Source organism: Lonchura striata, chromosome 29 (genome assembly GCF_050655825.1).
Source record: "Lonchura striata isolate lonStrDom1 chromosome 29, ASM5065582v1, whole genome shotgun sequence".
Classification (NCBI taxonomy): Eukaryota; Metazoa; Chordata; class Aves; order Passeriformes; family Estrildidae; genus Lonchura; species Lonchura striata.
This window is the reverse complement of record NC_140731.1, coordinates 901,066-923,324: the sequence shown is the minus strand read 5'-3', so window position 1 is coordinate 923,324 and position 22,259 is coordinate 901,066. Positions and strand designations below refer to the sequence as shown.

Sequence of the window (22,259 nt, the reverse complement as noted above, 5' to 3'; positions counted from 1 at the left end):
CTGCTCCAGGTGCCAGGAGGATCTGAGGTCCCTGATAACCTGGGGTGTGGTCCCTGATAACCTCGGGGTGTGGTCCCCAATAATCCTGGGATGTGGTCCCTAAAAACCTCGGGGTGTGCTCCCTGATAACCTCGGGGTGTGGTCCCTGATAACCTCGGGATGTGGTCCCCAATAATCCTGGGATGTGGTCCCTAAAAACCTCGGGGTGTGGTCCCAAATAACCTCGGGATGTGCTCCCTGATAACCTCGGGGTGTGGTCCCTGATAACCTCGGAATGTGGTCCCCAATAACCCCGGGATGAGAGGTCCCTAAAAACCTCGGGGTGTGGTCCCTAAAAACCTCGGGGTGTGGTCCCAAATAACCTCGGGATGTGCCCCCTAAAAACCTCGGGGTGTGGTCCCCAATAACCTCGGGATGAGGTCCCCGATAATCTCGGGGTGTGGTCCCCAATAACCTCGGGATGTGCTCCCTAAAAACCTCGGGGTGTGGTCCCCGATAACCTCGGAGCGGTTCTGCTGGGGTGCCTTGGAGTTCTGCTGTCCCGGGAAAGCCACCGGCGTGTCTCCGCCTCCCTCTGGTGGCAATAAAGCCAATTAAAGGCGGCAGTAATTAGGTGCTTCATTAGCGATCCCGGCTGTGTCTTCATGCCTCCACCTCGTGGCAGCTGCAGGAGATGGAACGGGGCGAATCGCAGAATCCTTTGTGGAAGACTCCAGGATGGAGTCCAAGCTGTGATTAGCGAGCCCTGCACGGAACACCGGCGGGAACGGACACCGGGATGAGGAGGAGGGCGGTGCTGGACACGGCGTGACCTTGGTGGACACGGGGGTGAGGATGGTGATGGACACGGGGATGGTGATGATGGACACGGGGATATGATGATGGACACAGGGATAGGATGATGGACACGTGGGCACTGATGATGATGATGGACACGGGGATGGTGATGATGGACACAGGGATAGGATGATGGACACGTGGGCCCTGATAATGATGATGGACACATGGGCCCTGATGATGATGATGGGCACAGGGATATGATGATGCTGATGATGGACACAGGGATGACAATGATGGACACATGGGCCCTGATGATGATGATGGACACATGGGCCCTGATGATGATGATGATGGACACAGGGATGCTGATGATGATGGACACAAGGATGATGACGATGACCACGCCAGCCCTGGTGATGAGGATGGACACAGGGATGGTGATGCTGATGGACACACGGATGATGATGATGGACACGGGGATGCTGATGCTGATGGACACACAGCTGGTGACGATGACCGGGCCGTGCCATTCCCGGGCCATGCCGGGCCGTGCCCGTGTGCCGTGCCCGTGTGCCGTGCCCGTGTGCCGTGCCGTTTCCGTGCTGTGCCCGGCCGTGCCGTGCCGTGCCGGGCCGTGCCCGTGTGCCGTGCCCGTGTGCCGTGCCGTGCCCGTGTGCCGTGCCGTGCTGTGCCTGTGCCGTGCCGTGCCGTGCCCGTGTGCCGTGCCCGTGTGCCGTGCCCGTGTGCCGTGCCATTTCCGTGCCGTGCCCGGCCGTGCCGGGCCGTGCCCGTGTGCCGTGCCCATGTGCCGGGCCCGTGTGCCGTGCCCGAGTGCCGTGCCCGTGTGCCGTTGCCGTGCCGTGCCGTGCCCGTGTGCCGAGCCGTGCCGTGCCCGTGTGCCGTGCCCGTGCCGTGCCCGTGTGCCGTGCCCGTGTGCCGTGCCGTGCCCGTGTGCCGTGCCCGTGTGCCGTGCCCGTGTGCCGTGCCCGTGTGCCGGGCCCGTGTGCCGGGCCCGTGTGCCGGGCCCGTGTGCCGTGCCCGTGTGCCGTGCCGTGCCCGTGTGCCGTGCCCGTGTGCCGGGCCCGTGTGCCGGGCCGTTTCCGTGCCGTGCCGTGCCCGTGCCCGTGCCGTGCCGTGCCCGTGTGCCGTGCCCGTGTGCCGTGCCCGTGTGCCGTTTCCGTGCCGTTTCCGTGCCGTGCCGTGCCGTGCCGTGCCGTGCCCGGGTTTCCCCGCGCCGCCGCCGCGCCGCCGCCGGCTCAGCAGCGCCCCCCGGCGGGCGCGCGCGGCGCGCGGGGGCCGGGCCGCGGGCGGGGGAGCGCCGGGCGCGCGCCAAGATGGCGACACCCGCAGTCCCTCCCGCAGCTCCCCCCGCGCCGCAGTCCGGCAGCGCCGCGCCGGGGCCGCGCTGAGCCCGCCCGACACGGTGAGTGCAGCCCGCGACCCCCGCCCGCCGCGCCCCTCGCTGCCGGGGACACCCCCCCAAAGCGCCCCGGCGCCGCTGCCCCGGCGGCTCTGCCGCAGAGAGCCCCGCGGGCGCCGGAGCCCCTGACAGCGGGGAGCCCCCAGCCCCAAACCCGCCGCCTGAGGAGGGTCCCGCAGCTTTGCCCCTTCTCGGCCATCCCCTCGGCGGATGCCCGGCCACCCCGCAGCCCGGGAAAAGGGTCGGGTGGGTGCTCACTCGGCGCTGCCCGGCAGCCGCTGCCCCGGCCCGGGAGGGTCCGTCCGCGGCAGCCCGAGACCCCCGGCGGGGACGGTGCCGGGCCCGGCACCAGCGTCCCCCGGCCGGCGAGCTGCCTCTGGCAAGGGGCAACCGCCCCCTGCGCCCACCCTCGACCTGGAGCCCCGTCCTTCCATCCTTCCGTCCGCTCCTGCATCCCTGCCTGCATCCCTGCCTGCATCCCTGCCTGCATCCCTCCCTCCATCCCTGCCTGCATCCCTCCCTCCATCCCTCCCTCCATCCCTGCCTCCATCCCCCCTCCGCCCCGCAGCCCGGGGGGCCGCGGGACCCTCCTGCCAGCCCCCAAATTCGGGGCCGTGCTCTGTGCGCTGTGGGAAGGGAGAGCCCGAGTTCTCCTCGCTGTCCCTTCCCCCTCGGCCCTCGCTGCAGCGCTGCTCTGTCCCTCCGCCGCCGCTGCTCCCACCGCTCGGCTGGCACAGCTTCCCCTGCCCGGGCAGGGGGCATTTTGGAGGGCAGGGGGTTTTTTTTGGAGGGGGCAGAGGGATGCTCGGCGTTCCAGCTGACCCAGATGTTGGGTCAGCATCGTGGTTGTGCCTCTTCCTTCCCTCTTTCCTTCCGCCACAGATTTTTTTTTTTTTCTTTTTGGGGTAGGGGGGTGGATGGCGAGGGCAGATTTGGTTTATATTATTTTTTCCCCTTCCTGCTGGGAAGGGAATTGCACATTCACGAGATTTTTCTATTAAAAAATCTGGGTGTCTTCCTCCCCTCCTCCCGCTGCGCTCTGGTGCAAACCGATGCCCGGCTGCTGTGGGGGTGGGGACACCGGGAGATGCTCCGCGGCTGCAGATGAGCCGGGGTGAAGTGGGAAAGTCGGGCGAGGGGCAGCACCCTCGGGACCCCCGAGCCGTGTTTCGGAGGGGTGCGGGAGCATCACCCGCTCCGCGCCGAGCCGAGCCGTGCCGCAGCGGGAGCCCCCCGAGGGGCCGCGCAGGCTGGGGCGGATTCCGCGGCTCCGGCGGTGCCGGTGCCGGCTGCGAACCGCCTGAACCGAGCCTGGCACACACTGCAGCATTCCAGCCGCACCGGGAGCCGGGGCCGGGACCGGGAGCCGTGACCGGGACGTCCTCTCTGCACACCGGGAGGCTTCAGTTGGGAGCAGCGGGGCTGGGGGGTCCCTGTCCCCCTGCCGCCGCTGCTTTTAGAGGTGGAAAGGGAGGAAAGCGTGATTTCCCCTTTTCCCGACAGTCCTGCTTTGGAGGAATGGGGCCTGGAAATGCTCCTGTTCTCCCGTGATGGAGGTTCTGGGATGCTCTGGGGTCGGCTCCTCCAGCGGGTGGCCCGGGCCAGAAGGTGTGGGCGAGGCTGGGGGGGCCCATGGGGCACCCCCCGTGCCCATTTCTGTCCATCTCTGCCCTCCCGAGCTCTTGAGGGGCGGCCACATGGAGTTGGTGAAGCTGTTTGGGATCTCTGCATAGCCCTGGGGTTGGTGCCTTTAGGAGTAACAAAGCCCTGCCCTCCGCTGGGACCTTTCCCTGCTGGCTCTGTCCCTGCTGGGCTTTCCCACCCTCTGTGTGCTTAGAAAGTCCCTGTTCTCCTCTTTGGTGTTTTATGTAAAACTAACGACGTGACCGAAGGTTTCTTGGGTCATTTTACCGTGTTCGGGTGCTCCTGCAGCGTTGTTCACCCAGGGTGGAGGACCTGGAGCCATCTCAGATCATTTAATCAGTTATATAAGCTTGTATGTATGGCTTAGATGTAGATCATGGTATAGATACCGTGCTGCTCAGTGGAACAAGTATAATCCTGTGGCTGTTGGGTGGGAGGAGGTTTCTAACAGGCAGGAGGGCGAAGGATCACGTGCCTCAGGAAATGGAGCATGGCTGTGCCTTGGTTCTGTTAAATAAAGCAGAAACAAAGTCAGCACTGAATGGGAATGAAGTCTCTTCCCAACATAAATCACAGAATCATCTTCCTCCCGTTTGGGGCCGGGGCTGTGCTTGCTGCTGGGGCTGCCTGAGCGTGATTTCCATTGAAGTGACCTGGTCTGGCTTTCCATCTCGCTGGAGAGCTGCTGGTGTTCAATGGCTGAGTGGTGGCCCCGTGGTCCTGCTGGCCCCGGGGCATCGATCGCCTTCCCCAGCGCCTCCATTGACATCCACGGACGCACCGGGATCAATAATTGATGGCTGAGCTCAGAGAAAGGGCTGGCTTAGAGCAGGGCCAGTGAAACAACAAAATGAGCTGGGAGCAAGCACGGGGGGAGAAGTTTGAGGAGCCGCAGGGAGGAAAGGCTGATGGTTCATGGTGGGGTGGAGAGCTGCTCCCTGTGGGATTTGGCTGGACTCTGGTGGGCTTCAGGAATGCTTGGACTGCTCCTCCTGTGCCTCGTGAGCCTATTTCTGTGCAGAGGTGGAGAATGCAAGTAGGGAAGAAGTGGCTTCCTGCTGCAGGAGCGTGTTACAAAACCTCCCTGACATTAGCTCAGGTTCCAGCCTGGCTTTTGGCACTTCACGTGTTCTTGTGGCTTAGGCAAAACTGTCTCCTTTTCAGGAGGGGTTTCTTCACAGAAAGAGTTGTCAGAGTGTCCAGAGACTGGTGGAGTCCCCATCCCTGGAGGTGTCCAGGGAACGAGTGGACGTGGCACAGAATGCTCTGGGTGACCAGGTGGGGGTCGGTCCCAGGATGGGCTTGAGGGCTTTTCCAACCTCAGGGATTCTGGGATTCTGTCTTGAAATGCTGTTCCAAATTTAGAGCAACTTCTAAATTCCCTCAGCCTCATCCTGTTATTCCCTCCTGATGGAGCACTCCAGAAAACGGGAGATTTTGAGGAGAAAGAGCAGCCAAAGCTGGGGCTTTGCTCCTTCCTGAACAGAGCATTGCAGAATCCAGAGACCTTGCCACCCTCTGAAAGTCCCACTCCATGCTCCTTGTGCTTCTGCCCCAGAAAGTGTGAGGAGTTTATCATGAACTCTGCTGAGAGATGATCTGGGGAGGAATGTTTGTTGCTGCTGAATTGTCCAGGTAGTGGTGTTAAATTACAGGAATAGTTACACAGGTGGTCTTAAAGTTGTGGAAATAAACCCTTTCCTTGCTGGAGAAGGGAGCAGAGGGTTGTGGGGAGGGAGAAAGGGAGGCTCAGGGGGGATTTTCTCCAGGCTGAGCCTCCTCAGTGTGAGATCTCTGTCACCCAGGTGGGAAAACGCCCTGGAAAAGGAGCTTGGATGCAAATGTGGCCGTTCCAGTGGGAGAGGAACTTTCTGAGTGAAATCAAAAACTTTTTGAGTGGCAGGATGGTGGTGTCAAGACAAGCAGGAGTAGCTGACATTAGTGGAGGGAGATGTTTGATCAGATATTGAGGGGGTGATGAGGAGGGAAGAGAAGTGTCACTCCACAGGGAAACCTGGGTTGTGTTCCAGCACAGAGCAGAAATTTTTAACTCAGCACTGGAAAGGGGTTGTTCATTCTCCCCCCTTTCATATTTGTCCCCTTTGTACTCAAACCATCCGAGTGCTCCACAAGAAGCAATTAATTCCCCCAAAATTATAGTGTGAAATAACCATTCCCTGACTCCTGTTTTATGGGTCATGGATGGGCTGAATGAAGTGAACAAGGAATTAAATTTGGGTTAGAGGCTGAACTCTTGCACAAAAGCTATTTTGAACAGTTCTTTGTTCAGGAGATTGAATTGAAAAGGGGGAAGTCGAAGCACTTCAGGTTGTTTAATTTGTGAACCTCCCAAGTTCTGTGTGAGCTGGGAGATAAACCCAAGTCGGCCTTGAGTAAGGACAGAGTAGGGAAGTGGGGATTAATTAATTAACTGGGATTAACTCGTTCTTGTAACTTACTGGGGGTGTTGCTGAAACCACAGAGCTGCTGGGGTGGAGTGAGGACCCTGCAGGCATCAGTCTTTAGTCGGTCTTCATTAAAGTGTTGTTAATTAATAATGTTTCCTGCGTGGCCAAGTCTTCCAAGCCAACTTGGAGCAACCTGGGGTGGCAGAAGTTCCCCTGGCAGGACCAGAATGAGCTTTAAGGTCCCTTCAAACCCAAACCATTCCACCACCCCATGATTCTGACATTTCCCTGTTGCTGTTGTTTCTTTTTCCTCTGTACATTTCTGTTTATTTTTAAAATTTTTACCTTTAGAGATGTGTTTGTCCAAATTTAGGCCGTTTCAAGACCATGAGCACTTCCCTGCCCTGTCCTAAATCTGCCCTTGACCTCTTTTGTTGAGCCAAGCTCAGCAAGAACTTCCACGAAGGGTGGGGAAACACCCAGCACCAAGCAAAAAATGCTGTTGGGAGTGGAAATTTCTCCTTTTTCTTCCACTTTGCAGCATCAAATGTGCCATGAGGGCTTTCCTTGTTCCTTCCTCACACTGGAATCAAGAGGCACGTGTGTCCATGTGGGTTGCATAAAAATTCACACAGAAAGTCCAAAGACACGCTGTGAATGGCTGGCTGGTGGTAATTAATAAAGGAGGAAGTGTATTAAAGCAGGGAAATTGCCCCAAAAGTGTTTTTTAATTTATTTGGATGATCAACTTGAATAATTTATTGGGAATATTTCATAATGTAGCAGCAAATGGACTGCTGGGAGCGTTTAGAGAAAATAATTAAGTTCTTAGCAACTGGGCACCTCGGTGCAGCAGATTCTGGTGGAAAATCTTTGGCATTTGGGGGGTGTGGGTGTTTGTGCACCCAAATCCAAGCTCCCAGGAGGAATTCCTGGCTCCCTGTGGCTGGGAATGTCATTCCCAGTGCAGGTATCCACGGATCCCTCACCCTGTCCCCCTCTTCTGCAGCTCACCTGGATGCTGAGTCTCTGTCCCTGCTGATTTTGGCAGCCTGGCGCTGTTCCCTGTGCACTTTTCCACGGATAAAAATTGGAAAAAAAAAAACAAACACAATTTTCAGAAGGTTCCTCTTGGTACGGGTTGAAAAACTTGATGTGAAAAAGGGATAAAATAAATCCTAGGATATATCCAGCAGGACCATCCCTGGTTGGAAAAGAACATTTCCAAGGTTTTTTAGCTTCCAGAAGCTTTGCCAGGCAGAGCTGTGGAAGCTCCTCCTTGAGGAAGAAGAGCCACACATCTTACTTCATCCACTACCTTAATGGGGGATAATTTATTGGGAAAACAAATGAAGTCAGGACAGGCAAAAACATCCCAAGGAGAGGGACCCTCGGGTTGCTGTAATGTGTTGACAGGACACAAGAAAAAACCCTGTAAGTAATTCCAAAATTCCAAAAAAAGTAATGCCAAAACGTGGAGGAACTGCTGCCACGTGCAGCTGTGAACCAGATTTGGGGAGTGGTGTTGGTTTTGGTTGTGTTTTTTCCTTTAAAGTCAGCTGAGCTGGGGCCTCCAGTTGTGGGTTGTGTAATTTTGCACAAATTCCTCCATGCCTTCATTTTTTTTTTTTTTTTTCCCTTTTTTATGCTGTGTCCCTGAGCTACTTTGGTTTCTAAATTCAGGCCTTACATATTTATCTGTGCCATTCAATTAGACCACATCCCCAATGCTGCTCTATAGTTTCACAGTATGTGGGAAATTTGGTAATTAAATGCATGCAAATGCTGCAAGAATAGAATAAATTAATTTTCCTTAATATCAGCAGGCCATTTGGTGATTTCTCAGAGATAATGTGACCAAGATCCTGCCTCTTCTCTCCCCTTCTTGCCATCTTTTTGGAGTCTTTACTATTATTACTCCAGAAATACCCAGTCAGGTTTTTTAGGAAGAGAACCCTGGCCCTGCTGTGCTCTGGAATTACATAAGGAGGGAGATCTGTTCTCCAGGTTTTTTTGGATCTCCAAATAAAACCTGAGCTGGAAAGAGCTTTGGAGCCCTCCGTGCCTGCTGCAGCTTCAGGTTGGTGTGAGTACCGGGGGTGTGAAAGGTTGTGTGACAGCCAGGGATAACCTGAGCTCCCTCAGAAGGGGTGTTCCAGCTGTGGAAATGCTCTGGTCAGGGCTGGAATTTCCAGCTGTTGGGTGATTTATTGGGTTTTATTTATTCCCGCTGCACTCCGGAGAGTTGTGGTTCTCAGTTTCGGCTTCCCCGAACTCCTCCCACGTGAATTCAGCACAATCCTCCTGGCCTGGGCAGGCTGGGGCTGCTTGACCTCGTGCTGAATTAGCCGAATTTTTAACAATTCAACCCTGTGCCATCGTTTCCAAGGAATCTGAAAGTCATTCTTTTCTCCAGATCTTTCATGTTTATTTGGATGCCGTCTTTGCGTGTTGCCTTAAAAGCTCTGACCTCCCTGCTTCTCTTTTTCCCTGCTCGAGGGACCTCACCCCAGGCAGCTTTGGGATTCCTCCCGTGCCAAACCCCCTCCCGGTTCCCGTGCCTTTCCTCTGGGCTTTGGTGGTTGGGTCCCTCCCCGAGCAGCGTGGCGGGGCTGGGTTCTCTTCCAGCCTGCAGCACTGCGGTGCTGTTGCATCAGTGCAGGCTTTCTGTCATCCCTCTCTCCTCCCTTGGCCTCTCCTGGAGCGAGAGCAGCAGCTCCGAAAGGCGAGGGATCCCTGGCGAGGCTGGAGCTGGTTCTGGTTCTGGTGCTGGTTCTGGTGCTGGTTCTGGTGCTGGTTCTGGAACTGGTTCTGGTGCTGGTTCTGGTGCTGGAGCTGGTTCTGGTGCTGGTTCTGGAACAGGTTCTGGTGCTGGTTCTGGAACTGGTTCTGGTGCTGGAGCTGGTTCTGGTGCTGGTTCTGGTGCTGGAGCTGGTGCTGGTGCTGGTTCTGGTGCTGGAACTGGTTCTGGTGCTGGTGCTGGAGCTGGTTCTGGTGCTGGTTCTGGAACAGGTTCTGGTGCTGGTGCTGGTTCTGGAACTGGTTCTGGTGCTGGTTCTGGTTCTGGAGCTGGTTCTGGTTCTGGTGCTGGTTCTGGAACTGGTTCTGGTGCTGGTTCTGGTTCTGGTGCTGATTCTGGTGCTGGTGCTGGTTCTGGAGCTGGTTCTGGAGCTGCAGAGCTGGGCTGGTGGGTGCTGCTTTTGGGGGAACCAACTTCCCACAGCTCTGCTTCTCCTCGGAGCGAGGGGCCCTGTGGCCAGCACATTTCTTCCTCTCCCTCTCGGGATTTTTCACAGAGAGAAAAGAAAGAGAGAACAATTCCTATTTCTGCTCCTTGTTTTTCCCATGTGGAATGCCTTGGGAGAATTGTTTACCTGGGGTGAGTGCTTGGTTGGATTCTGGTGAGGATTGTTTGGGCCAATCTGACCCACCTGGGGCTGGACTAGAGAGGGTCACGATTTGTGTTAGAGTCAGAAAAAGCAGTATGCAGTTTTAATATCCTCCTTTTATATAGTATATTGATGTATTTTAGCATAGTTAGAATAAAGAAATAATTGAGCCAGACATTGTCATCTCTTCCCATTGGGTTCACCTGCATTTACCATCCCATGCAGGGATGGGACAAACCCTGCCAGAGCACCTGGAGGCTCTGGAGTTTCTTCTCCCCTGTGCCCTGCAGCTCTGCCTTTGCTTTTGTCCTTTGTGGCATTTCTGATGCCAACAAGACCCCGTGTGTAACCCAAATCATCAGGGAAAATTGAACTTTCAGGGATTACTCTTGTGCTTGATGGACGTGTTTTGAAATTATTTTGGTTTTATGGCCTCGGATTAATAGAAACCCTCATAACTGATAGAATTGTGCAATGGGTTGGGTTGGCAGAGACCTTAAAGCTCATCCTTAAAGCCATGGCAGGGTCACCTTCCCCTGTCCCAGGCTGCTCCAAGCCCTGTCCAGCCTGGCCTGGGGCACTGCCAGGGATCCGGGGGCACCCACAGCTTCTCTGGGCACCTGTGCCAGGGCCTGCCCACCTCCCAGGGGGCATTTGCTTTAAATAAATCTGCAAAATAAAAAGATGGGGTTTGTCTCCCTGTCTCAGAGCAGGTGAGGCAGGTGAGCCTGGCGAGGGCTTGGCCCTGCCAGGAGAACCTCCAGAATTCAACCTCCAGAATTCAACCTCCAGAATTCAACCTCCAGAATTCTCCTTGCGCTCGGTGAAGTCGTGAGGGAACTTCTCACGGCTGCAGGGACACCTGACAGGGCAGCAAGGAGCATTTTTTGGGAATGCTCAGCGTGCTCATATTGGTGCTGGTGCTGTTTTAAACCCAGCCCCAAGCTGCTCCTGTGTGCAGCAGGGAATGCTTTGCTCAATCCCTTGTTAGCACAGTGAGGAACCTGCTGGTACCCTGCTCCAACTTGGGCTGGCTTGGAATTTTGTCTAAAAATCAGTTTTGCTGAGTGCAGTGACTGGTCAAGCTGTTTTTGCAGGAAAGTAGTGGCTTTGAGGGCAAAGTTCCTTTACAGAATGTTTTTTTCTCCGTGCCGGGAGCTCGTTTTGGGAATGAAACCAGCAGCTGTGCTCCTCACTCTGATGCCTTCAGTTTTAGCTTTCATGTTTTCCAGGTTCTGTATTGGTGCAGAGCTCTGGATTTCATATAAAGTGTTTTAGCAAGTTCTCCTCAGAGTTCAGTCAGACAAAAAAATCCTTTTCCAGCCTAAAACCAAGGACACCGCTGCAGCCTCAGGCCCAAAAAGTGTCAAAAACAACAAATTGAGGGGAGCAATTTGTGAGGATGGGACTGCATCACCTGATATGTAAATGAACCAAACTTATAATTGTATGAAAAACTCATGACTCAAAGTCCACCTTGGGTGGAGCCCTGGCTTGGCTCTGGTACTGCCCAAGGTGCATCCACCGAGGCAATCCTTTTAATAAATGCAGGAGCCTGATTTAATAAACCCCAGGAGCCTCCCAGGGTATCACCTACAACCTCAGGGCTTGAAAAATATGAATAACAATTTATAATGAAAAAGTTGTGACCATTGTCCATCTTGGGTGGACAACAAGAGCCACGATTGGGCTCTTGTACCGCCCAAGGTGTACTCACTGAGGAGATCCTTTTAATAAACGCAGGAGCCTGGTTTAATAAACCCCAGGAGCATCACCTACAACCTCAGAGCTTCAAAATTTATAATTGTATGAAAAACTCATGATCATCTTGGGTGGACAATGAGCCATGACTGGGCTCTTGTACTGCCCAAGGTGTACTCATTGAGGAGACCCTTTTAATAAACGCAGGAGCCTGGTTTAATAAACCCCAGGAGCATCACCTACAACCTCAGAGCTTCAAAATTTATAATTGTATGAAAAACTCATGATCATCTTGGGTGGACAATGAGCCATGACTGGGCTCTTGTACTGCCCAAGGCGTACTCATTGAGGAGATCCTTTTAATAAACGCAGGAGCCTGGTTAATGAACCCTCAGCCTCCCCGGGCATCGCCGTGGCGGGGCCGTGGTGGGCAGGGCTCCCCGTGCCCGTTCTCACCTGGTGCTCCTCTCTCTCCCCAGCAGAGCTGACCTGCCCGGGCCGCAGCACCTGGAAAGAAGCTGCTGCAGGATGAAAAGATGGCAGCGCGGCTGCTCGCACCACCGGGCCCCGAGAGCTTCAAGCCCTTCACGCCGGAGTCGCTGGCCAACATCGAGAAGCACATCGCTGAGATGAAGAAGAAGCAGCGCTCCAAGCAGGACAGCAGCCACCGCGATGACGACGAGGACAGCAAACCCAAACCCAACAGTGACCTCGAGGCGGGCAAGAATTTGCCTTTTATCTACGGGGACATCCCCAAAGGGCTGGTTGCTGTGCCGCTGGAGGACTTTGACCCTTATTATATGACCCAGAAAGTGAGTCTGCAAAGGAAGGAGTTGCTAAAGAGCTTTTTTTTATTTTTTTTTTTCCCTTTCCCTTTTTTTTTTTAAATTTTTTTGGGTATGGTTTAAAGAGAAGATAAAAAGGAAGGGAGTCTTGGATGGTTTGGTTGTTTTGCTTTCTTGTGTGTTTTTCTGTGAGGTTTAATAATAGAGGTGATCACATCACCTCTATCACCTCAGTCTTTAAGGATGGAGTTAGGAGAACAAGCTCTGGAAACTAAAAATAATCCAAGTTGTGCTCATGTGCCAATTTTAACCATCAGGGCAATAAGAAGGATTTAACTGAGGGGTAACAGTAAGTGTGTGTTTCATCACTTACCTGGAATTCAGTCTGGAGTTGATGGTTATGATGCACTGGGACGCGGAATCATGGCAGAAAAGGAGACTAATTAACTCGCTTTCATCTTAATTTTAATTTGCCTGGGACCAAGGTGGCAGGAAGCATTTATGGGCGCTGAGGTGTTTGGAGAGATGATGTTGCCGGGGGTGGTTGGCAAACTCAGCTGGGGTGAAGGGGAGGGATCCACCGGTGATGGATTGAGGAGCGTGGTCACTGATTTTCTGAGGAGCCGAGGTTCCGCAGCGTTTAATTTAATTCAATTTAATCTTTGCCACAATCTGCCTGAGCCAGCTGAAGCTGTCACATCTCCACGAGGCTCAGCTGTGCCTCTGGGGGAGCTGCAGATGGAGTGGGTGGGTGACAGGAGCTGGGATGTGGCTCTTGGAGCTCGGAGCTGCCTGCGTGTGAAATCCCGGCCGTGGGTGACCAAGGTTTGCTGGGTTTTTGTTGGGACACACCTTTGTGCCACGCTCAGAGGTGACTCTGAGACTGCCAGGGCATCGCTCACGTGGAATCAGCTGCATTTGGGGAGGGACGAGTGTACCTGACCCTTCTTCATCATGTTCACACTGATTAATTTAATTGGTTGGTTGTGGCAATTAATTCTTGTGTCCAGAGTGTGCTGAGGGCAGGTCCTGGCTCGGAGCAGGGCTGTGAAATTTGGGAATCTGTGTGTGCCCAGCTGATGTGTTCCTTCAGGAGCTGCTGTGGGAGCAAGGCGGCGTGGTCATCCTCAGCAATGCTTCTCTGTTTATTTATTCTTTATTCATTCAACTTCATTTATTCAAATATTTTCTCTTTATTAAACCAGTCTGGTTCTGGTGATGGAATGGCAGGATTTGGGTCGGGAGGGACCTTAAATCATCCAGTGCCACCCCTGCCAGGGACAGGGACACTTTCCACTAATCCCAGGCTGCTCCAAGCCCTGTCCAGCCTGACCTTGGGCACTTCAGCTTCACAGGAGAACCCCCAAGGTCTCTTGACCCCTTTTACCCCCCAGAGGAGTGTTAGGAGGTGTCTGTGATCCCCCTGGCAGGTTTCTGAAGCCTCTCTCTGTGTCTGTGAGTTGTTGGGGTGCTGTCAGTGGGAGAGCTGGGCTGATTCCTGACTCATGGCTTTTTTTTTGGCTGAAGGGGCAGTGGGCAGAGCTCCGTGGTTCTCCACGTTCCCCCCCGAAGGAGGAGGCACAGGGAACCCCCTTATCCCTCCTGCTGCATCCCTCTCCACGTTTGCCTCCCAACACGAGGCTATTAATAAACCTTTCATTTTTAGAGCGAGGAATGAGCTGCACCCCCCTCTCTGAAGGCATCTGTCACATCTCTGGGAGGGCTCCGTGGAATCCTTGGCAGGCTGAGATGCAGGGAAGGTTCTGGAGATGGGAGCAAACCCCTCCCCAGCCCTGCTGACCTCGAGCAGGGTCTGGCTGTCCCCAGCACCCCTGAACCCTCTGCTCCCTTCCTGTTGTGTCCATCCCAGCACGGCCTTGCCTTTGTGCTCCTCCCAACAGGCAGTGACTTTCCACAGAGAAATTTTTTTTTAAAGCAAATAAAAAAAGGCCCTTCTCTGAATCATCAGGAATTGCGAATCTGCTTGAATCACGGGAAGTTTTCCAAGATTTTTTTGCATCACAGGTCTTTGCTTTTGCAGCGTGCACAGGGGCGAAGCAGCCGGTTCCTTCTCCCTGCAGCAGGACAGGGTGATCTTGGTTTGTCTGAGGAAACTGGAACTGCATTTTAGCAGAGCAGCTGAACCTCCCAGCACCTGCAAACTGATCTTTAAAGGAGAAACAGCGTGAGCTGGAAACAGGAACTGCCACAGGGAGCCACGAGTCCTGGGTTTTAGCCCAGCAATGGTTTTGTCCAATATGCTCTGCTCAGTTTCATTCTGCAATATGAAAATATTGTCACAGAATTCCAGAATCCCAGAATCTTTGAAGCTGGAAAAGACCTCCAGGATCAAGTTGAGCTTGTTCCCAGCTCTGGGCACATTCTAGGCCCTGTCTTGTAGTGAGGGGTAAGTCATGACTGAGGAGAGTCTGGAATCCCTTTGCTCACAGGTTTAGCTCCTTTTGTCTCTATGTAAGGACCAGAAAGAATTTTTTTCATTCTTTGTTTTTAAACTGATCTTTAAAGCATATCTGGGAGCTGCTTCAGCTCCTTTTTGTCTCTGTGTAAGGACCAGAAAGAATTTTTTCATTCTGTGTTTTACAACTTGTGAAGGCCTCCCAGTTCCTAACCTGAACAACAAGGCAGGAGCAATAGTTGCCCATTTTTATTATGGAAACCCAAACAATTTCAATTAATATATCCAAAAGGCAAGTACATGAACTTCCTCGGTCACATGTGCGAACAAAATTCAGGAAAACCAAGATTCAACCCCAGCCATGGGAGCAGAGCATGGCCTTAAATCCTTCAGTGTTTCTTAAGACATCAGGACCATCTTCCTCTCTCATTCCTACACCCTTACCAGGTTTCCATTTTGAATGCTTTTCCATCTTCTCTTTCCTTCTGATCCACTTGTGGCCCAGCCCATTCCTGTGAACACCTCCTCAACCTGTTCTTTCCCTCTGGACGTGATCTTTGCCAGGTTGGGGCCGTTTTTAATTCCCTCAAATTTCCAATTCCCTCGAATTTCATCCCTGCTGCGGAGCGAGGTGAAGCTCCTGCCGAGGCTGCAGCTGTGAGGCAGCAGAAGGTCCCTGGATGTTCTGCGAGCTGAGGCTGTGGATAGGTTGAGGTGGATGGATTTTGGGGGGAAAGGAACAATCCAGGCGCACGCGAGGGTTGAGGCTGGGCTGGGATTCCGAGGTCACCTCCGGCTGCCAGAGAAGCACCTGAGGATCCAGGGGAGTGACTTGCAGCTTTGTGGAGTCACACGCCAGCTTTGGAAACGGGCCCCGTGGGTCCAGAATGTCACCTTGGCCCAGGAGAATCTCCGGGAGGCACGGCTGGCTCGGGAACGTTCCTCGGGAGCGCGGCCGTGCAGGCAGAGGTGGCGACTCTGCAAGGTCACGGCACCATTCCCGGGTCTGCATTTCAGTGAAGTCCCCAACGCAGAGGGAAGAGTCAGAGCCATCCCAAAAATCAGCTTTTTATTCTTATTTCCAGCGTCTCGTTGCCTTTTCCAAGTCTTGAGTGCTTAATGGTGGTTTTTTTTCCTCCCGCTCTGCCTCTCCAGTTGGCTCCAGAGGAGCAGGAAAAGTGGGTGTGGAAGGGAAGGAGTGAAGAGCGGAGGTTGGATTCCCTGGCAGCCGTGTTCTCCATCCTCTCCAGGTGTTGGAGGAAGGCAGAGTGTGCTGGAGCTGCTGCCGAGCGTGGCTCTTGGTGCTGTGGATCCAGGCGTGCAGAGCTGGGATCAGGGAATGCCAAATGTGGAATCTCTGCTCCCATCCCCTAAATAACTGCAGCCCACTCGTGGTTGGGGGAGAGCACGGAGAATTATTTCTGCCCAGGAGGCAGAGTGGATTTCTTTGCGCAGAAAACTTCAAAAATCAGGAATTCTCTCCAGCAGCTCCACATCCCCCCGGGGCGGGGGCAGCTCTGCAGGTGGGGTCTCACCTGAGCAGGGCAGAGGGACAGACCCCACTCCCCTGCTGGGAGGAGCTTGGGGGGTCCTGGGGCACCCCAAATCCTTCTCTGCAGAGCTGCTCTCAGGGCTGATTGTGTCTGTAACTCTCCAGCTCACAGAGTGCCCAAAATTGCTGTAAATTCCTTTTCCAGCAATGCCTCACTCAGGGTGCCACCAGGATGGCACTGCTCTCCCTGCTCCACTGTTGTGCCACTGCTTTGGGGGGTCCTGGGGCACCCCAAATCCTTCTCTGCAGAGCTGCTCTTAGGGCTGATTGTGTCTGTAACTCTCCAGCTCACAGAGTGCCCAAAATTGCTGTAAATTCCTTTTCCAGCAATGCCTAACTCGGGGTGTCACCAGGATGGCACCACTGTCCCTGCTCCACCTTGTGCCACTGCTTTGGGGGGTCCTGGGGCACCCCAAATCCTTCTCCCCAGAGCTGCTCTCAGGGCTGATTGTGTCTGTAACTCTTCAGCCCACAGAGTGCCCAAAATTGCTGTAAATTCCATTTCCAGCAATGCCTCACTCAGGGTGCCACCAGGATGGCACTGCTCTCCCTGCTCCACTGTTGTGCCACTGCTTTGGGGGGTCCTGGGGCACCCCAAATCCTTCTCTGCAGAGCTGCTCTTAGGGCTGATTGTGTCTGTAACTCTCCAGCTCACAAAGTGCCCAAAATTGCTGTAAATTCCTTTTCCAGCAATGCCTCACTCAGGGTGCCACCAGGATGGCACTGCTCTCCCTGCTCCACCTCGTGCCACTGCTTTGGGGGGTCCTGGGGCACCCCAAATCCTTCTCCCCAGAGCTGCTCTCAGGGCTGATTGTGTCTGTAACTCTCCAGCTCACAAAGTGCCCAAAATTGCTGTAAATTCCATTTCCAGCAGCCCCAGTGGCTCGCTGGGGGTGCCACCAGGATGGCACCGCTCTGCCCTGTGTCACTGCTGCAGGAACGTGCTCCCAAATGTTCTGAGGCTGTTCCTGAAGCTTCTAAAAATCTCCTGCCCACTCCCCCTCACTCCTCAGCCCTTGCAGAGCTGCTCGGTGGCAAACCCGCAGGAAGCAGGGATGTTTGAAATCTTGCTGGAGCTGGATGTGATTCTTGCCATCCCCCAGTTGGTTCTGTTGCTCTCCCGAGCACAGTCATCATTTTGCAGATTGATTTTGAGGAAACCTTCTCTTCCTGAAACCTTCTCTTCCTGAAACCTTCTTTTTATGAAACCTATTTCCAAGGTTTTGGTGGGTCCTGAATGAACTTGATGGAAACTTAAAAGAGGATGGAATTTTTTTTTCACAGCTCTAACAACAAACGGAGGCTTTGGGAAGTCCAACCAGACAAAACCATCTTCTTAAACTGACTGCAAAAATCTCTTTTTTTCAGGTATCACCTTTCCTCTGAGTTTTTGAGCTCTGCTTCAGCACATCTTAAAAGCTCTTAAGGGTGTTCTTGGCCCTGATCCAGAAAATGTTTTAAGAGCTTGCAGCCATTTTGAAATGGAGTTTTAATGTCAGCAGCAGAGCAGAAAAGTAAGAGGGGATTTAAATTGCCAAACACTTATTGGCTTTTGGGCTTTTCCTGCTATTGATGGGAGCAGGTGGAGGTTTACTCAGGGTTTTATGGGGCACCCAGGGGAATGGTGGATCTCGGAATTGTCATAATCCATGGGCAGACTGGAATTGTGGCACCTCTCTGCTGTGAGGGTTGTGCTGGGATTTACAGGCAGAAATTCAGCAAGTCCTGTGGTCTGAAAGGAGAAACCTGGGCAGAGCACGGGGAGAAAACAAGGAACCAAAAGATAAAAAAAGGGAGAAAACGGGGAAAAAGTCACAGAACTGGTGAGGGCTCAGCAGGAAGGACGTGGAGTTCATGTGTGGTAGGCAGGGGGGATGAAAATTTGGATTTCTTGTTGGAAAGGGTGGTCAGGTGTCACTGTTGGACACAAAATGAGTACACAGCAGTTCAAAAGAGAAAGTTTTAATCAAACATCTGGTATTTCTAGAATTCCAAAGGTGACCACGGATTGGAGGATGGAATTACCACCTCTCCAACCACACTGGTGAAACCAGCAGTCCATCAGTTCTCTCCTGCCACAGAGAAGGTGGCAAAACAATCATTATTTACAGGAACAGCGCGTGAGAAACTCCTGGAGAAATATCTAAACATCATCAGAAGGTTTATCAGAACTTTAAAACTTTCAAAAGAACTATAAAAGAAAACACTTTTAAAAATCAGGGCGGCAGTCAGGCCTGGGAAGGGGTGTTGCTACAGGACACGAGAAGGCACAACACGAAACACTGCGATGGCAAGGTAAAAAAGAAGAAAGTTGATTTTTTAACTCACACCTTTTATATTTTATATTGGAGAGTGAATGGGCCACCTCTCCTAAGACATTGGACAAACCACCAGTACATCAACTTCCTCCAGGAATGTAAAACAACACGTTGTTTGTAGAAAATGTGTGGGGAAGTTCTCTAACAGAATATAAACTCAGAAGGTTTAGAAAATCCTCAGAATCAGGGCGACCAAGGGGCTGCCCGGGGAGGTTTGCAGTGCCCATCCCTGGAGGTGTCCAAGGGGGAGTGGACACAAGATGCCCTCGGTGGCCTTGGAGGGGATTTGGGGGTTCCGTGGTTTTTACCACAGGCAGTGCCAAATTCCTGGCTCAGGCCTTTTCCAGGGGCTCCCAGCCTCTGCTGGGGCCGTTCCCTCCACCCCAGCTGAATTTGGGGTTGTTCCACCTCTGTCGCTGTCGAGGCAGGACGGGGATGAAGAGAGCCAGAGCAGGAGGCTGTGAGAGTAAAAATTCCCATTTATTCAAAATACACTGCTCTTATACAGAGCTTCGTGAGGACCAAATCCATTCACCGAGTTCTGAAGTGAAAACAAGCCACAGCATTGGTGCAGAGTGCTTGACACACAGTGATAGAATTTAACTATAAACGATGTGAAAAACAAGAGAGATAAAGAATTATTTACATTCTTTCCCAGCTCTTTCCCAGGTTTCTGCCTGGCTCAAAATTCTCAGTTTCTTTCTTTGACTGAATCTGAGACCCACACATCTCCATGAAGCCACACATCCTTTTTAGATCCTTTTTAGAGAGATTTACAAAGTTTAGTGATCATTTTTAAAGAGATTTACGAAGTTTAGTGATCCTTTTTAGAGAGATTTACAAAGTTTAGTGATCATTTTAGAGAGATTTACAAAGTTTAGTGATCATTTTAGAGAGATTTACAAAGTTTAGTGATCCTTTTCAAAGAGATTTACATAGTGATCCTTTTCAAAGAGATTTACAAAGTTTAACGATCCTTTTGAATGAGATTTACAGAATTCAGATTTACAGAATCCTTTTCAGAGATTTACAAAGTTTAGTGATCCTTTTCAAAGAGATTTAAAAAGTTTAGTGATCCTTTTTAAAGAGATTACATAGTGATTACATAGTGATCCTTTTTAACTAGATTTACAGAGTTTAGTGATCCTTTTTAGAGAGATTTTCAAAGTTTAGTGATCCTTTTTAAAGACTTTTAAAAAGTTTTGTGATGATATTTAAAGACATTTAAAAAGTTTAGTGATGATTTTTAAAGACATTTACAAAGTTTAGTGATGATTTTTAAAGACATTTAAAAAGTTTAGTGATGATTTTTAAAGACATTTTCAAAGTTTAGTGATGATTTTTAAAGACATTTTCAAAGTTTAGTGACGATTTTTAAAGACATTTAAAAAGTTAGTGACGATTTTTGGAAGAGGTTCACCAAGGAGTGCCAGGAAGGTGCCAGGAAGGGCCGGAGCCGATCCCTGGAGCTGGCTGTGCCCGAGCTCTGCCGTGGCAATTCTGCAAAACTCGGGGCCCTTTTTGAGCTTCATCCGTGCCAAGGAGAGCTGGTCAGGAATTCTTGGTGCTGCCAAATGGTCAGGAGTTCTTGGTGCTGCCAAATGGTCAGGAATTCTTGGTGCTGCCAAATGGTCAGGAGTTCTTGGTGCTGCCATCTGGACAGGAATTCTTGGTGCTGCCATCTGGACAGGAATTCTTGGTGCTGCCATCTGGTCAGGAGTTCTTGGTGCTGCCAAATGGTCAGGAGTTCTTGGTGCTGCCATCTGGTCAGGAATTCTTGGTGCTGCCATCTGGACAGGAATTCTTGGTGCTGCCATCTGGTCAGGAGTTCTTGGTGCTGCCATCTGGTCAGGAGTTCTGGATGCTGCCATCTGGATAGGAATTCTTGGTGCTGCCACCTCAGGGCTGCCCAGGGCTGCTGTAAAGTGCTTTTGGTGGGGATGTGTCGATGGTTGTGACAAACTCTCCTCGTGCTGAGCCACAATCCCAATTTTGATCTCCTCTGCAAATAATTGATCGAATTTACCCAAAGGAGCCCAAAGGTGTTTCATTGACGAGGAAGGCGACAGGTTTGCTAAGATGGGTCTCCAGGGGGAGGCTGCGCTGGCACCGAGCCCTGCTGGGCTCTGGGGCCATCCTGAAGAGGATAAAAATGGGGGAATGGTGCCAGGGAAAGGGATTTGGGCACAAAAATGGCATTTCTGGCTGGGCTGGTCCTGGTGGTTTGCCCCCGGCGCTCCTGGTGCTGCTCGCTGCAAGGAGATGGGCCAGCAAAATTCTGCCCCATGAACGCGTGGAGCGCGGCCCAGGTTCTGTGGGAAAACATGAACCTGAAATTTATCCTAAATGTTCTGTGGGAAAACATGAACCTGAAATTTATCCTAAATGTTCTGTGGGAAAACATGAACCTGAAATTTATCCTAAATGTTCTGTGGGAAAACATGAACCTGAAATTTATCCTGAAAGGTTATTTGGGAAAAATTCACCTGAAATTTATCCTAAATGTTCTGTGGGAAAACATGAACCTGAAATTTATCCTAAATGTTCTGTAGGAAAACATGAACCTGAAATTTATCCTAAAAGGTTATTTAGGAAAAATGCACCTGAAATTTATCCTGAAAGGTTCTGTGGGAAAACATGAACCTGAAATTTATCCTAAATGTTCTGTGGGAAAACATGAATCTGAAATTTATCCTAAATGTTCTGTGGGAAAACATGAACCTGAAATTTATCCTAAAAGGTTATTTAGAAAAAATGCACCTGAAATTTATCCTGAAAGGTTCTGTGGGAAAACATGAACCTGAAATTTATCCTGAAAGGTTATTTAGAAAAAATGCACCTGAAATTTATCCTGAAAGGTTATTTGGGAAAACATGAACCTGAAATTTATCCTAAAAGGTTATTTAGGAAAAATGCACCTGAAATTTATCCTAAATGTTCTGTGGGAAAACATGAACCTGAAATTAATTCCACAGGTCCTTAATGAAGAAATGAATCCGAATTTCACCCCACAGGTCCTTAATGAAGAAATGAATCTGAATTTCACCCCACGGGTTTTTAATGAAGAAATGAATCTGAATTTCACCCCACAGGTCCTTAATGAAGAAATGAATCTGAATTTCACCCCACGGGTTTTTAATGAAGAAATGAATCTGAATTTCACCCCACGGGTTTTTAATAAAGAAATGAATCTGAATTTCACCCCACGGGTTTTTAATAAAGAAATGAATCTGAATTTCACCCCACAGGTCCTTAATGAAGAAATGAATCTGAATTTCACCCCACGGGTTTTTAATAAAGAAATGAACCTCCCATCTGAGGCAGCTCTATGGGGAAAGGCTTTTCCAGGGGTTTGCAGCAATTTATTTTATTGTGATTTTTTGGGGTGTGTGATAATTCACCTGTGGGGAATTTTGGGTCAATTCGAGATTTCCAGCAGTTTATTTTATTGTGATTTTTTTGGGGTGTGTGATAGTTCACCTGTGGGGAGTTTTGGGTAAATTTGTGCAATTCCTGCTGTGATTTTCCTGCATTAATTCTCTTTTTTTCCTTAGCTTCATAAAGGAAATATTAAAAAAAAACCCACAAAAATGCTTTTTTTTACCTGGAATTTCATCCGATTTGTGCACTTCCTGCTGTGATTTTCCCGCGTTAATTCTCTTTTTCATTATATTCATAAAGGAAATATTAAAAAAAAAAAAAAAACACAAAAAATGCTTTTTTTTTACCCTGGAATTTTATCTGATTTGTTCAATCCCTGCTGTGATTTTCCTGCATTAATTCTCTTTTTTTCCTTAACTTCACAAAGGAAATATTTAAAAAAAACCACAAAAAATGCTTTTTTTT

The 22,259-nt window shown here is 51.2% G+C and overlaps 1 protein-coding gene across 4 annotated transcripts in view; it reads left to right on the top strand.

Annotated features, from left to right (window-relative positions):
* Positions 1-2,089: 2,089 nt before the first annotated feature.
* The window catches only part of SCN8A (sodium voltage-gated channel alpha subunit 8), a 71,485-nt gene continuing 51,315 nt past the window's right edge, over positions 2,090-22,259 (top strand). For 3 of the 4 annotated variants that reach the window (XM_085562754.1, XM_085562753.1, XM_085562756.1), the window contains exons 1-2: positions 2,090-2,203; positions 11,825-12,154. In XM_085562754.1, the coding sequence (XP_085418880.1) occupies positions 11,879-12,154 (276 nt within the window). In that variant the 5' untranslated portion in view covers positions 2,090-2,203; positions 11,825-11,878. Of the gene's footprint in view, positions 2,204-11,821; positions 12,155-22,259 lie in introns of all 4 variants that reach the window. The other variant, XM_085562755.1, reaches the window with a different exon arrangement.